This window comes from Lagopus muta, chromosome 1 (assembly GCF_023343835.1).
Source record: "Lagopus muta isolate bLagMut1 chromosome 1, bLagMut1 primary, whole genome shotgun sequence".
Lineage (NCBI taxonomy): Eukaryota > Metazoa > Chordata > Aves > Galliformes > Phasianidae > Lagopus > Lagopus muta.
The window spans coordinates 100,253,787-100,267,600 of NC_064433.1; the positions used below are offsets into that span (position 1 = coordinate 100,253,787).

At 35.8% G+C, this 13,814-nt stretch overlaps 1 protein-coding gene across 1 annotated transcript in view; it reads left to right on the forward strand.

The window, feature by feature from the left end:
- The window catches only part of NCAM2 (neural cell adhesion molecule 2), a 231,197-nt gene that overhangs the window by 136,681 nt on the left and 80,702 nt on the right, over nt 1–13,814 (forward strand). The window contains exon 8 of the mRNA XM_048951225.1: nt 7,207–7,352. Within this exon, the coding sequence (XP_048807182.1) occupies nt 7,207–7,352 (146 nt within the window). The remainder of the gene's footprint in view (nt 1–7,206; nt 7,353–13,814) is intronic.

Genomic DNA, 13,814 nt, shown 5'->3' on the forward strand with positions numbered 1-13,814 from the left:
ACTTGAAGCTGATGGATTGGTTGATGCTGTTTTCTGAATTTGAAGCTTGAGGCTGAAGCCATCTATAAACTCAACAGATTGACTGTCTCTGTGTGTCTTTCCCTGTCTTTCCTTGGGAAGCTCCTTATCGTTTCAGACTGTGCAGTTTCTAGTCCTCCTTATACATACACATACATAGATGTGTTGCCTAAACATTGGGATACTTACTGTTCTGTGGTGATTGAGTGATCTTCTGAATTACTTTTCAAAAGAGTGAAAATTAAACAGTTTTAAATTTCATTCTTGCAAAATTAATTGATTAAATAGATATCATGAGTTTGTTCAGTCCTTTTGAATTTGTATTTCCTTTTTGCTTCCACAACATCCTATGCTCCTAAAATCCTTAGGTAATTTCTTTCTTGCATGTTCTGCAAGTTCTTTACATCAAATGCAGTTTTACATCACTAGTTCATTTCTTTAATAAGATGAAAAATTCCAGGTTAGAAATTTCTCTCTATGCCTACTTTTGCATTCTTTTTACCTCTCTGGCTTCCCGAGTTTTGAACTGTTGTTTCCACAAAACTGTCGGACTTGTCTCCCAAGTCTCCTTCCTGAGTCTTTATAGGTAATTTAGAGTATATCATTGAGTATGTATATTTAGAGCTACTTTTCCTGTGTGCTCTTCTATTGGATATATTTCAATTAGGTTATAATAATCTGTGTACTGTCAGTTTGACTTGGCTTTGTATCAGAAAATAAGCTTCTTACCTCATTTGTAGTCTTAAAAGCTCACTGGGATTTTAGTCTAATATTTCCTTTACAAAAATCACCTCTCACTCTGAAAATGTGGAGCAGAGTTGCTGTATTTTCTCCTACTAATAACTCTCCTTCTTTTGTGTCTTTCACCCAGATTAAACTTGGTGACGTGTGTACAGCCAACCATTATTATACTTTTCTTCCCCTTAAATGCATTGAAAAAACTGCAGGCTGAAAATGGCAAGGCAGATGGCTAATTATTATAGCTCGGTAGCTCACAAACAGACAGTTTATGTTAAAATAACCTATTAAATTACATGTATTTTTTTTCCCACTCTGTTAGCTTGTTTATCTCACCTACCTTCTATCTCTAATCTTAATTTATAATTCAAGCTTCTTGAGACTATTGTCTCCATGAGTACATCAGGGCTCTGGTAGTATTGAAGACTCTAATGCTAACTGTAAAGCAGTAATAATAACAGTAATGTTACGGAATTCACCATTTTAAATTTCTTGTACTCTGCATTTTGGTATGGGTGTTGTCAACATAGTGCCATCTAATATCTGCAGATGTTTATTTTCCATACATGACTTTGGTTTCTGGTTTTTTTTTTTTTTTTAATTGCTTCAGGTATCAGTGTTTTAAAAGCTATTTTATTTTCATATCAAATTGTTATCCAGACTTTTTCTGGAACCATGACACATGTATAAAGTCCTACATACTTCTACCCTGCTCCCTCCACAGTTTTTAACTGTGATTGCTGCATTTTATTTGTTCTACATAATACATTTTAGAGGAGAGGCGAAATCCCTGACACTGAGGATTTCTTAATGATCATGCTTATAATTATAGTATCGTCTGACCACGTACTATTTCTGTTTCCCAGATTTCCTTAAGTATAATCTGAAGCTTGTATAGCAGGAAGATTTATGCAGCTGTGTACAATGTAAATTTAATTGATTACTGTGGAAAGAATGTACCATCATTCCTATATGATTTGTCATCAGACAGATGAGAAGATAGAAAATGTAAATGACCTCTTCTGACTTTTCCCCTCTTATGCTTATTCCAAATAGTTAAAATAAAAATATTTCACTTTCTTATGCTCTCAGAAGCCCTGGACCTTTTAACTAAGCAGGCTAGAATCTATACTGAAAATGTGGTGTTAAGGTTGCCTACATTTTTCACTATTTTCAAGCTTTATAGCCACATGTTTTACTTTTCCAGTGCTTTGAACACATCTAGTTATTTTTCTTTCATCTTAACAAGCAGATAAATGTATGTTTTGCTTTGTTTTCTGTGGTAGCATTCAATACGTGTGTAGGTGCACTCTGTTTAAATCTACTGATATATCCACCCAGGGAATACTATGTACTTGTTTATAAAACTATCTGTGCTTGCTCATCCCCACACCAGCTGCAGTTTCAGGAAGTGCAAGTCATCAATTGAAGATTCAGTGTTACACATTCATACACCTTCTGTATTCCTTCTTCCCTTTCTTACCTGTGTGAAACAACTCTAATTCTTCAAATAAAAATGATGCTGTCTATAAAAGTGGTTATACCATATCTGTCAGAAGACAAGCCTTAAATCCCTTCAAGTGGAAATTAGTAATACGCAATAGTGCATTTATCATGTGCTAAATCAAGTCCTAATGTATGAGCGAGGTTGTTGGTTGTTTTTTTGTTTGTTTGTTTGTTTTTCCTTTAAGACAGGACTCAAATTTCAAGAATCAATTGTTTATATATTTCTTTGTTGGGCTCTAGCTTATGTACAAAATTCAAATTTTACCAGCAATTTTCATGAGGACAGAGTTGCAGTTTTGCTACCTGATTCAGCTGTGGATGTGCCGGAAAACAGCATATCAGGCAGTGATTTCACCGTATAATAAATCCACGTTTGCACTGATAGCATTTATTTTCAAGGGATATAATAAGGACAGTCTCAAGCTTTCTATTTGTTCTGCTGAATCTCTTGTTAATGATATGGGTAGAACTTTGTGAATTCATTAAAATATATATATTTTCCAGAAATAAGTTGTAAACAGCAAATAACAGATCTAGAGTCTCAGATTGCTATCCATGTTCTTAAGCTTTGTAGGGGAGGCTGTAAAGTACACAGCAATGAGCATAAACTGTCAGTTTATAAGGTATTCTCCCCTTGTTTGAAATCAATTCAGAAGAGACCAAGAAGGAAATTTTAAACTAAATTATTGAGAAAGTGGTAGAGATCTGAAGACCAGACTTCTCTGCTCAGAGAACAAATTTTCCAACCAGCAAATGTTATTTCTTTTTTTGGCAGCATCACTCTTGCTAATATTTCAAAAGTAACATCTGTAGTGATGAGCACTGTGATGAGAATAATAGAATAGTTGAGGTTGGAAGAGATCTCTGGAGGTCGTCTGGTCCAAGTCTCCAGCTACACACAGAGGCACCTAGACCAAGTTGCCCAGGACTATGTCCAAAGGCAGTACTGCTGCCTGCCAAGTAAAATGATTTTAATGAAGCTCAAGCATAACTCCTTTCTCAAACATAATTCCTTTCTGAAGTGCTCAGAAGTGCAAATTATTATCAGACTGGATAATAGGAAAAAATTCTTCACTGAGATGGTGGCTAGGTACTGGGACAGACTCTTCATGGCAGTGTTGTCATCACCAAGCCTGTCAGAGTTCGAGGAACATTTAGACTATGCTCTCAGCGATATTGTTTGATTTGTAGGTAGTACGATGTGTAGCCAGGAGTACAACTTGATTGTCCTTGTGCATCCCTTCCAACTCAGCATATGTTGTGATTCTGTGATTATAACACAAATGCTTCAATTGAAGCATAATTTTGACTGAAGAAACTAGCAAAGGCCAGGAGGTCTTCTGGACTGACAGTCCAAGACCCTTTATTTTCATCTGTTTCTTTTTTGCTAGAATACTGAAAGTAAATACCATTTCAGTTTGAAAATGATCATGTCAGTTTAAAAAGAACAGTTTAAGAACTGAAAAAAATAAATCCGTTTCAGTATTTCTGTCAGTCGTAGTATTTGCTTTCTTGAATAAATGTTTTTTTATTTCTATGCAAAAGTATTTTAATATTTTCTAATGCCCAAAATGTAATTTAAAAGCTGTCAAACTATTAGTCAATAGCTTGTGACCTATTAAAATTAAGCAATTAAATAATATTTTTTCTCGTTTTCAGTGCTTCTTCCTAGTAATAACTGTCAGCTAGATACATTTGATGATTAATCAGTGCTTGTTCCTTTAAATGTCAGCCTTCATGTCTAAAATGTCAAGTTAAAACTTTGCCTTCTAATAATCTATTTGAAGAAGACTTTAAAGAAATTTGGAATATAAATCAGAGAGATAAAAATATAAATACTTTAAATTATATACTTTAGAAGAAGATGCATCATCCTGAGAAAATGGAATTGTCATGTATATGTGGGGAAGCAATCGTTCTGATGAAGATAATGCCAAATTTTGCAAATTTCTTTCATAAAATACTATGTGTGATGCTTTTATTTGGATGATGTATCTGCCATACATTTTTCCTTGTTTTCAAGAATGATAATATATCAAAAGAAAGAAAGAATTGTTTATACTATAGCCAGGAGGCGTGGCTATGGAAATAGAGTATCTGAGCTTAGTATCATAGAATGTTTCATTGACATTTGAATGATCCTGGAAGTGAGAGTTAATACTATAATTATTATGATGTTATCTATTATCTCAAATTCTTCTTTACTTATTTCTCCAAAGTAGCATCCTTAGTTATACCACTGAGAGCAGTTACAGCTTTTCTCAACTGAATTGCTATCCTACCTTAATGCTTTGCTTACTGCCTTGTAATGTACTAAATAAAGATGGATCCAACTGATATTTATAGAGACCCTGCTCTCACAGGATATTTTCTTCTTGTGCAGAGAGTCTCTCACCTTAGATTTATCTTAATGAAGGATATTAGAGCACTACTTTGCTAGGGAAAATATTACTTGTTTTTCATCTCTATACAGTTAACATAAAGTAGATTTTTTGTAATAGCCAAGGATGAACAGACTATATACAAGCAACTGAAGGGCTATGGAGATAAGGAGTGAGAAGTGAGATCAGGAATGATGTGGTAGAAATGAAAGAAGATGATCTATCTGGATATAGCAAATTTGAACCTGGTTTTATCATTTTTCTTGGTGATACAAAATGCAGTATCTGTGAGACACTAAGAATAAATTTCAATAGTGGTAAAAAAAAAAAAAAAAAAAAAAGAAAAACGATACCAGATATAAGGAAAAAAAAAATCTATACTGTGAGGACAATTTTTAAGATAATCCTCAACAAATCTGTGATCAATCTGATCTGATTGTCCTCATGGAATAGGACTGCAGCAGCAGGCTGGTGAGAAAGATCATGTAGTCTATTCTTGGAATTTTTTTTAAGGTAATCCTCAACAAATCTGTGATCAATCTGATCTGAACAGAGTTTGCTGAATTGGTTTTGAGCAAGGAGTTGGAAAAGATGACATCCTAGTTTCCCTTCTAACTGGAATGACTCTTTCCCCTTCTGATCTATGAACGTAACATGATTACTTTTCTGCATAGTATATACTTCTAAAAATCCATTAGAAGATACATTCACTCACTGTTTATTTTGTGCTTCATGTGGACTATAATCTAGCAGCATTTCATCAAAAACAAAATAATTGCATGGAAAATATACTATTAAATTTACTCATACAAACCTAGCTCACTGCTTTTAAATGTAAACATATTGAATCATATTTCTATTACAGGGTTACACACTAGGTTTTCCAATGAGATGTGTATCTCATTCAATTTGCAAATATTTGGAGAAGCTTGTTAATGGTTAAATATGACTGAATATATAGTGCCAACACATTTTTTTTATGAAGGTACTTGAATGCAATGGAAGAGAGTAATATTCTATGCATAGTTCTGCAGCAGAGTTCTTTTATGATATTGTACAGACAAGTCCTCTAAGAAATGTTCCTATTTAACTGGAAGTAGCATTGCAATGTAAATAGCCTGTCAAGACACAATATAGCTTGAGAGCTGTACCAGTATCTGCACCAGTATCTGTAAACTGGAATGATCTGAAGAATATGAACAGTTTCTGGACTTTTAAAAAATGTATTTTTTCACCAATTTACAGAGTAGCTAAAGATATATATAAATATATAGCTCAGAGTGCAGAAGGAGGACTCTCTGGAGGACTCTCCTGGGAGGGAACACAGTCTGAACAGCTGACCTAAACTGACCAAAGGGATTTCCCACAGTACATGGTGTTGTACTCTGTAATAAAAGTTGGTGAAAGAAAGAAGGAAGAGGGAATGCTGAGTTAGGCCATTTGTCTTCCCAAGTAACCATTACACATGATAGAGCTTTGCTTTCCTGGAAATTTATGAATTATGCGAGATGGGAAGTGGTGTTGCTTTGCTTGTGCACACAACTTTCGCTGATCTAATAACTGTCTTTTATCACAACCCACAAGTTTTTTTTACCTTTACCTTTCTAATTCTCTAATCCATCCCACTGAGGATGCTCTGCTGCCTACCAAGCTAACCCACAACAAATATTAATAATCCTGTATTATTCCAAGTCTTTGATTGTCTTAGAGTCACAGAACAGGTGAATCAGGAAGGTATTTCTGGAGGTCATCTAGTGCAACCCCACTGCTTAGAGTAGCATTAGCCCGGGCAGATTGCTTGGGACTGTGTCTAGCTGTGTTTTGAATACAGTCAAGGATGGAGACTCTGTAGCCTCCTGGGCTTGCTTTTGTGTTCAGCTACTCTTCACAGTAAAAAAAAGGTTTTGCTCTTCTTAAATGTTATTTCAATTTGCACCTATTGTTTCTTGTCCTGTCTTGGCACCACTGAGAAGAGCTTGTCTCCGCATTTATTCACCTCTATCAGATACTTACACTCGTGGTTAAGATTCCTTTGAGTCATCTCTACTCAGTGGCACCCTGCTGGTTCGCGGCCAACTTCTTGTTCACCGGGACCCTCTTAGGCCCTCTATGCATAGCTGCTTTCCAGTTGTTAAGCACCAAGCTCTTACTGTGACACAGAGTTACTCCTACTCGTGTTCAGAATTGCCATGGAGACATTGAGACTTTGTTTCATTCCTGAAATGTCCTGTTCCCTAAGAGACAAGAAGCCAGGAGAAAAGCACAATGACAGGGCCGCCAGGGCAAGGGCCTTGTTGATAAGGGCTTATCCCATTGAACTGAAGCAAGGGAGTAGGCAGCCCAGGGTCTGGCAACCATTCTTAGTCGACAGTTCAGGTTGTCAAACACAGAGAAATAGTTGTTCTGCAACTTGAAATCAGAAAAGCTGATTGCTCTTATAGATGGTCATGTTAAACCTGTAGGTAAACTGAAGTAAATGAATATAAATGCACTTTTTTAAAGTAAAAAAAAATATTTTTACATTCTTTATGCAAGGTGAATAATATAATTTGTATTTTAACAGTACAGCCTCAAATAATACAACTTAAAAATGAAACCACATTTGAGAATGGGAAAGCCACCCTCATCTGTGAAGCAGAAGGAGAACCTATTCCAGAGATTACTTGGAAAAGGGCCATTGATGGAATAACTTTCTCTGAAGGTGACAAGGTAAATCAGCCTTTACAATATCTAAATATACATTGTTTTGCTACTCTTCATAAGCAGAAAGTGAACTTACAGAAATTGAAATTAATTTTAAGTGAAATTGGAAGGAACTAATATTTCCTAAGGTAACAAAAAAGATGTTTAAATTCCAAATTTTAAATTAACGGTTAAATTATAAAAACATAAAACCAAACACACACACACACACACACAAAAAAAAAAAAAAAAAACAATAAAATTTTAGAAAGGTAATACTTAGATTTTCTTGACCATATTTGGAATTGGTCCAGTATTTCTCAAACTGCTCTGGAGCTTACAGAAGTCTGAAAAAAAAAAAAAAATCTTTTCCAGATAGTTTGCAAATCTCTCCTTTTCACCTCACTTTATTTTTTTTCACTTTTCTCTTCTCTTACATTTTTCCTGCCAAAGAGCAAGGTTGTCTTTTACTACGAATTGAGCCCATTTTTCCTATTATGTTTCCATTTTCATGCTTTATTACAAAAATAAGTTGAGTAGAAAAAGATTGTAATGAAGAAAGTCAGTTGCTGTGGGAACAAAAGCTGTGAGGAGATGAAATGGTAAGCAAAATGGAGAGGTGTAACATTATTCCTAATGAAGTAGATCTGTTTCTCAAGAGTGTTTTAGAAATAATTTTCTTTGAATATTTGAACAAAAGTTTGCTTCTTATATAAAATACAGATTTTGTCTTCACTACTTGAATTGTGAGATAGCATCTGTATGGATTGCTAATTCTGAATTTAGGCAAAATAATTAAACAGTCTGCTTGTAGATGTTTGCAAATTAATAGCTGTCACTTAAAAAAAAAAAAAAAAAAAGAAGTGATCAGATCAATCAGGGAATTAGATACAAAGTAAGTTTGCAGAGTTTATAGGGAGTTATTGTGCAAGGATTGTTCCGAAAGTAATGCCTCCTATTTTATTATGTTGGTCCATTATGTCAGAGGTGAATGTTGACAGTGTGGCAGTAGAGGTTGAACCTTCCCACCAATATTCCATTACATTTTAATGGCCAGCAGAGCAGCAGTCTGACAGTGAAATAGTGTCTGACATGGAAGTGTGTATGGAGCAAAGGTATGGAATTGAATTCCTTCAGCTGGAAAACATTGTACTCAACAACATGTGTTGATGCTTGCTGAATGTTCATGGAGACCAAACAGTGGATGTGAACGCAGTGAGACAGTGGGTGGTGCAGTTCAACAGTGGCAACAGCATTGTGAAAGACAAGCCACATTCCAGATGGCCATGCACAACTGTCATACTGTGAAGAGCATCTTGATCAGTTCACCCACACATATCAGGGGATTATGACTACGGAACTATGTATGGAGTTGAATATTGGCTTCAGTGCGTTGGAAACAATGGTGGCAGTGTTGGATTATTGCAAAGTTTGCATCAGGTAGGTCCCATGAATGCTCACAAAGGAATAGCAGAAAAACTGTATTCAAGTTTGAACCAACGGGAAGCTGAAGATGATGGTTTCCTGGATTGCATCATTACGAATGATGAGACATGGTGTCACCACTGCAAGCCAGAGTCAAAATGACAGCCCGTGCTGTGGCAACATATGAATTACTCATTGAAGAAAATGTTTGAGATGCAGCCCTCAGTAGGTGAAGTGATACACAGTCTTTTGGGATAGGAAAGGGACAATCATTCTATATTTTCTAGAATTCAAACGAACTATCAACTCTGATTGCTCCATTGTGACACTGACTAAGCTGAAGGCATGAACTTCCACAGTCAGGCCAGAGAAGAATACAACCTTTCTCTTCCAACACTGTAACACCAGGCCCAATACCATGGAAGACCATGGAGCACGTTGTCATCCTTGTGTGCACTGTCCTACCACACCCACTGTATAGTCCAGATTTGGCACCATCTGACTTCCATCTGTTTGGGCTGATGAAAGATTGACTGTGTGGGCAACATTTTCCTAGCAACAGCACTATCATAGCTCCTGTGAAATAGTGGGGCGCCTCCACCACTGCAGATTTTTTTGAATACTGCATGCAGGTTGTTGTCCGCTACTAGTGGAAATAAATAGCTAGTGGTGACTGTGTAGATAAATAGTGTTTTGTGTCTGAGAATTTGTTCTCTCAAACAGTATTACTGTGCTCTTTGTTGTATTTTCCATAGAAATAGATAGGAGGCATTACTTTTAAAGCGACCTACATGTATTAAGGAATTACTTAGATTTATTGTTCTAGTGGAGAATGTTTTTTCTTGTCAGTTCTCCTACTCCACCTCTCCTGGCATTGTGGCAGTTTATATGAGGTTGTGCCTACCATTTTCTTGTTCTGTGATTTCCATTAAAGAAAAACATTTTTTTTTTTCTTTTTTCTTTTTTCTTCTTTTTTCCAAGTACTTTTTCATTATTCAAAACAGTCTCTCTCCTCCTTAACTATTTCAGGTTGAAGATAATCTTTCTAATGCATCAAGTCTGCACTTGGTTCAAATGTTAAAAATGTGTTTTTTTCACTTATGTTTGGAATACTCCTAAAATAGTTATATCAGAAAATGAAAGAAAATTGCAAAAACAAGCTAAACACATCGATGCCATTGAAATCTGTTATTTATCCAGTACTCATATAGTATGGTATTACATTCTTAATTCAAACTACAGGTGATTAAGCTCTTTAGACTTGTCAGTATTATATAGGTATCGTTTTTTGTGTGTGAAAGATAAAAAGACCAAAAGTAGTTAGATGGTTTCATTTTATTCTTGCCAGTGAAGGAACTTTCAATGTATTGCTCATGGCAGGCTTTTGCCGAATGTTGAATAACTGTTCTGAAATACTTTATGTTTCGAGCTATAAAAAATGCTTCTTAATTTTCCATGTGGTTTTGCAATACTCTAAGGAGGAAAGACTTGCTTAACTAGACCTTTCCTACCAAATTTTGTGAATAGGTTAATAGGAAACCAAACTGGTGATGAATAAATTGTTGAGTATTTCTTGAGTAATACAGCAGTGTCCTGCAACAAGAAAAAGAAGCAAAAGGTGAGTTGAAGAAAATAGAGGTTTTTATAGGCAATCATAAACTCAAGTTATCTATTATATGTGTTATAACTTGAAATAGTGTACAGTCACCAGACTTATTTGCATAAATATAAAAAAAAATGTTTTCTACATTCAGTGAATTCATCTTTTAAATTTTTTAGTAGTGAAAAAAAATTGGTGCAGACTGTAGTTCATGAATACTTTTGTTGAACCAGGTACTGAAGGGATGGTAGCATTTTTATTTTTTTTTCTAGAAGAAGAGGTAGAAGAGGTAAGATTTGCTGTCACGAGAACAATTGCCATGACAGTGAATAAAAATCATAAAGTGTTAACATTTTTAATTATTGTTTTATTATTTTTAGAATATAGCTGCTCAGTCTTACTCTTGTTCTGCTAAAATGCAGGTATAGCTTGTGTGGTTAGTTATAGGATGGCTGCCTGAAATGTTTAACGGTTCCATACCTTTGGAATGTTGCCTGAAGGATTTCCTTGCCAGAAAAAAATGCAATGGCATTTTAATTTCTCAAAACCAAAATTGATTTGATCAAAGAACATATGGAAAGCTTATTATGTAAGGTGCAAATTATGTAATAACTCTTTCCTTTCTCTTCCTCCCTAAACATAGTGGATTGAACAAAATACTGCAAAATTTGAGGCATCCTTTGGTTTATGGGATTCTGATTTAACAAAGAGTAAATATCAGTGAGAGATATCTTTGTGATTTGTGACCATTATTTTTTCCTGTATGAAAGCTCTTTTTTTTTTTTTTTTTTTTTAATTATTATTACTGGCTAATATGATTGCCTTCCCTTATAGGTTTATTAAAGCAACATTACCAAAATTCCAAGTTTTTCCTAATTGGAAAGAAACAGTGGTTTCCTTGAAACTAGCAGATTTTGTGAGATTGCTCAGATGCAGGCTGTTATATCTCATTCAAAGTATTTTCTGTCATCTTAGACTCATAGAATCACCAAGGTTGGAAAAGACCTAAAAGATCATCCAGTCCAACCGTTCACCTATTCCCAATAGCTCCCACTAAACCATGTCCCTCAGCGCAACATCCAGCCTTTCCTTGAATACCCCCAGGGACGGTGACTCCACCACCTCCCTGGGCAGTCCATTCCAGTGCCTGACCACCCTTTCTGAAAAGTAATACTTCCTAATGTCCAGCCTGAATCTCCCCTACCGTAGCTTGAAACCATTCTCTCTGGTCCTATCACTAATGACACGAGAGAAAAGACTGACCCCCAGCTCACTACAACCTCCCTTCAGGAAGTTATAGAGAGCAATGAGGTCTCCCCTGAGCCTCCTCTTCTCCAGGCTTCTTCAAACCATAATAGAGTTTTTCTTCAGACATGACATTTCATAGGGTTATTGCTGGCTGCTCTGAACTTGCGGTCCTAAACCTGAAATGTAATTGTTTAGGCTGGTTGCCACAATTTTTATAATGATATCTGGATGTCATGATTTGTAGCAAATTAGGCATGTTTGATTTTTATTTCCCTTACTGCTACTGCCCTTTATACTTCTCAGAACTGTGCAAAAGACATTCAGCGCTTTCTACAGCTTTTTGTCATTCACTTTGCAGACTTTGACACCTTTGTGTTGTCTAGTTATAAGTTTAAATGCATTTATGTAGATGACACACATAATATATAAAGGAATGGGAGATGGCCAATAAATGTTTCAGACTCATGCTGTTGATTCTTAGTAAATCCTAGAACACTCTTGAGTTCCAAAGAGCTTGGAAAGAAAAATGAGTGTGGCAGTAGCTAAAAGGATAACTGAAGTCTACATGACTAATTCCTCAGCAAAATACTAGGAAAGCTGAAGTAGATGCAATACATATTTTTTCAGTAATGTAATCGTTGATAGTTGCCATGAATTCACTGCAAATAGATCTTGTCTAACTGACTCTGCATAAATTAAAAATAAATTAAAAATCTAAGTTGTTTTACTGCCAAAATTAACTGAGTCAGTGTGCTAAATTTTTTGAGGAAATAGAGTTAGTGACAAAGCCAGTAGGTTGGAAGCCCAGCTAAAAATACGGGTGCATATTTCTTTCCTCTGTACATTTTTAAGGCACGAAGGATGGATTGTTCTTCCTTCATGCTTGCCATCTTGTAAGTTTCATATAGAAAATCTTTGGGACACATGCTTGACAGTAGCAATCACTTAAGAGAACGTATTTAAATTCTTGATATAGGGAAAAAAATATAAACAAGATACCAAATTTGATGGATACACTATTATAGTAACTGGTATATCGTTTTCTATATGAAAGAAAGAAGGAAAGAAAGAAATTGATCCTGGGAAATACAAATTTCTAAGAGTGAGATTTTGAATACAGGTTACGTACAGGAACAGATTTAAGCAACTTGGGTATTCCTGTGCTTAATCATTACACACTATGAAAGAGGAGTTCAAAAATCCAGAATTCTTCAGTGAGGAGAGAATCACTGGTCTTACAGAAGTTCTTCAGAAGCCACGTACACTGAATAGAGATGACTGTTAAGTAAATCATAGAATCATTAAGGTTGGAAAAGACCTCTAAAATTATCTAGTCCAACCATCAGCCCATCCCCACCATGCACAGTAGCTGTGTCCCTCAATGCCACATCTACATGCTTCTTGAACACCTCCAGGGATTCCTTCAGAGACTCCACCACTTCCCTGGGCAGCCTGTGCCTCACTACTCTTTCTGAGAAGAATCTTTTCTTAATATCCAACCTGTGTCTCCCCTGGCACAACTTAAGGCCATTAACTATCTATCACTAACATTCTATCACTGTTACCTGGGAAAAGAGGCTGATCCCCACCTTGCTGCAACCCCCTTTCATAGTTCTACAAGAGCAAACAGGTCTCCCCTGAACCTCGTCTTCTCCAGACTAAGCAATTCCAGAAGTGTGTGGTCTGCTCCTTCTTCTCTTGACAGCTTTGATGATAGCATCAGGCTGCAGATAGACATTTGGTGCACTGACTATCCTGGCTGCATAGTCCTGAGGATAGCTACCTAAGAAATACCCTGTCAAGTAAATGAGTGAGATGTGGTGAGTGCATTTTAAATGATAACCTTGTTTTAAGAGTAGTCACTGAAGAAGGAAGAGGTCTGAATGTGAGATCATTTGTACTCTTCACAAAGTGAAAATGGTGTTTTAAATGATGTTTTTTATAACTGGGGCATAGACTTTTTGGAGTTTTGAAATGATTGTGCGCAAAAGAAGGGAAAATATGCACCAAAGTTATAGATAAAAGTAATAACCCTACTGGGCTTAAGAAACAGAATGTTAATCAGTAAGAGGTCTATAATGATCTCTAAAGAAAGCATAACTTTGATAAAGAATTTTCAATATATCAGATCTGTGTATTTCAAAATTGAAGCCCAGTGATTTCAAACAAGACACAAAGAAACTTTCTCCTCTCTCCTTTTTTTCCAGTTAGCCTTT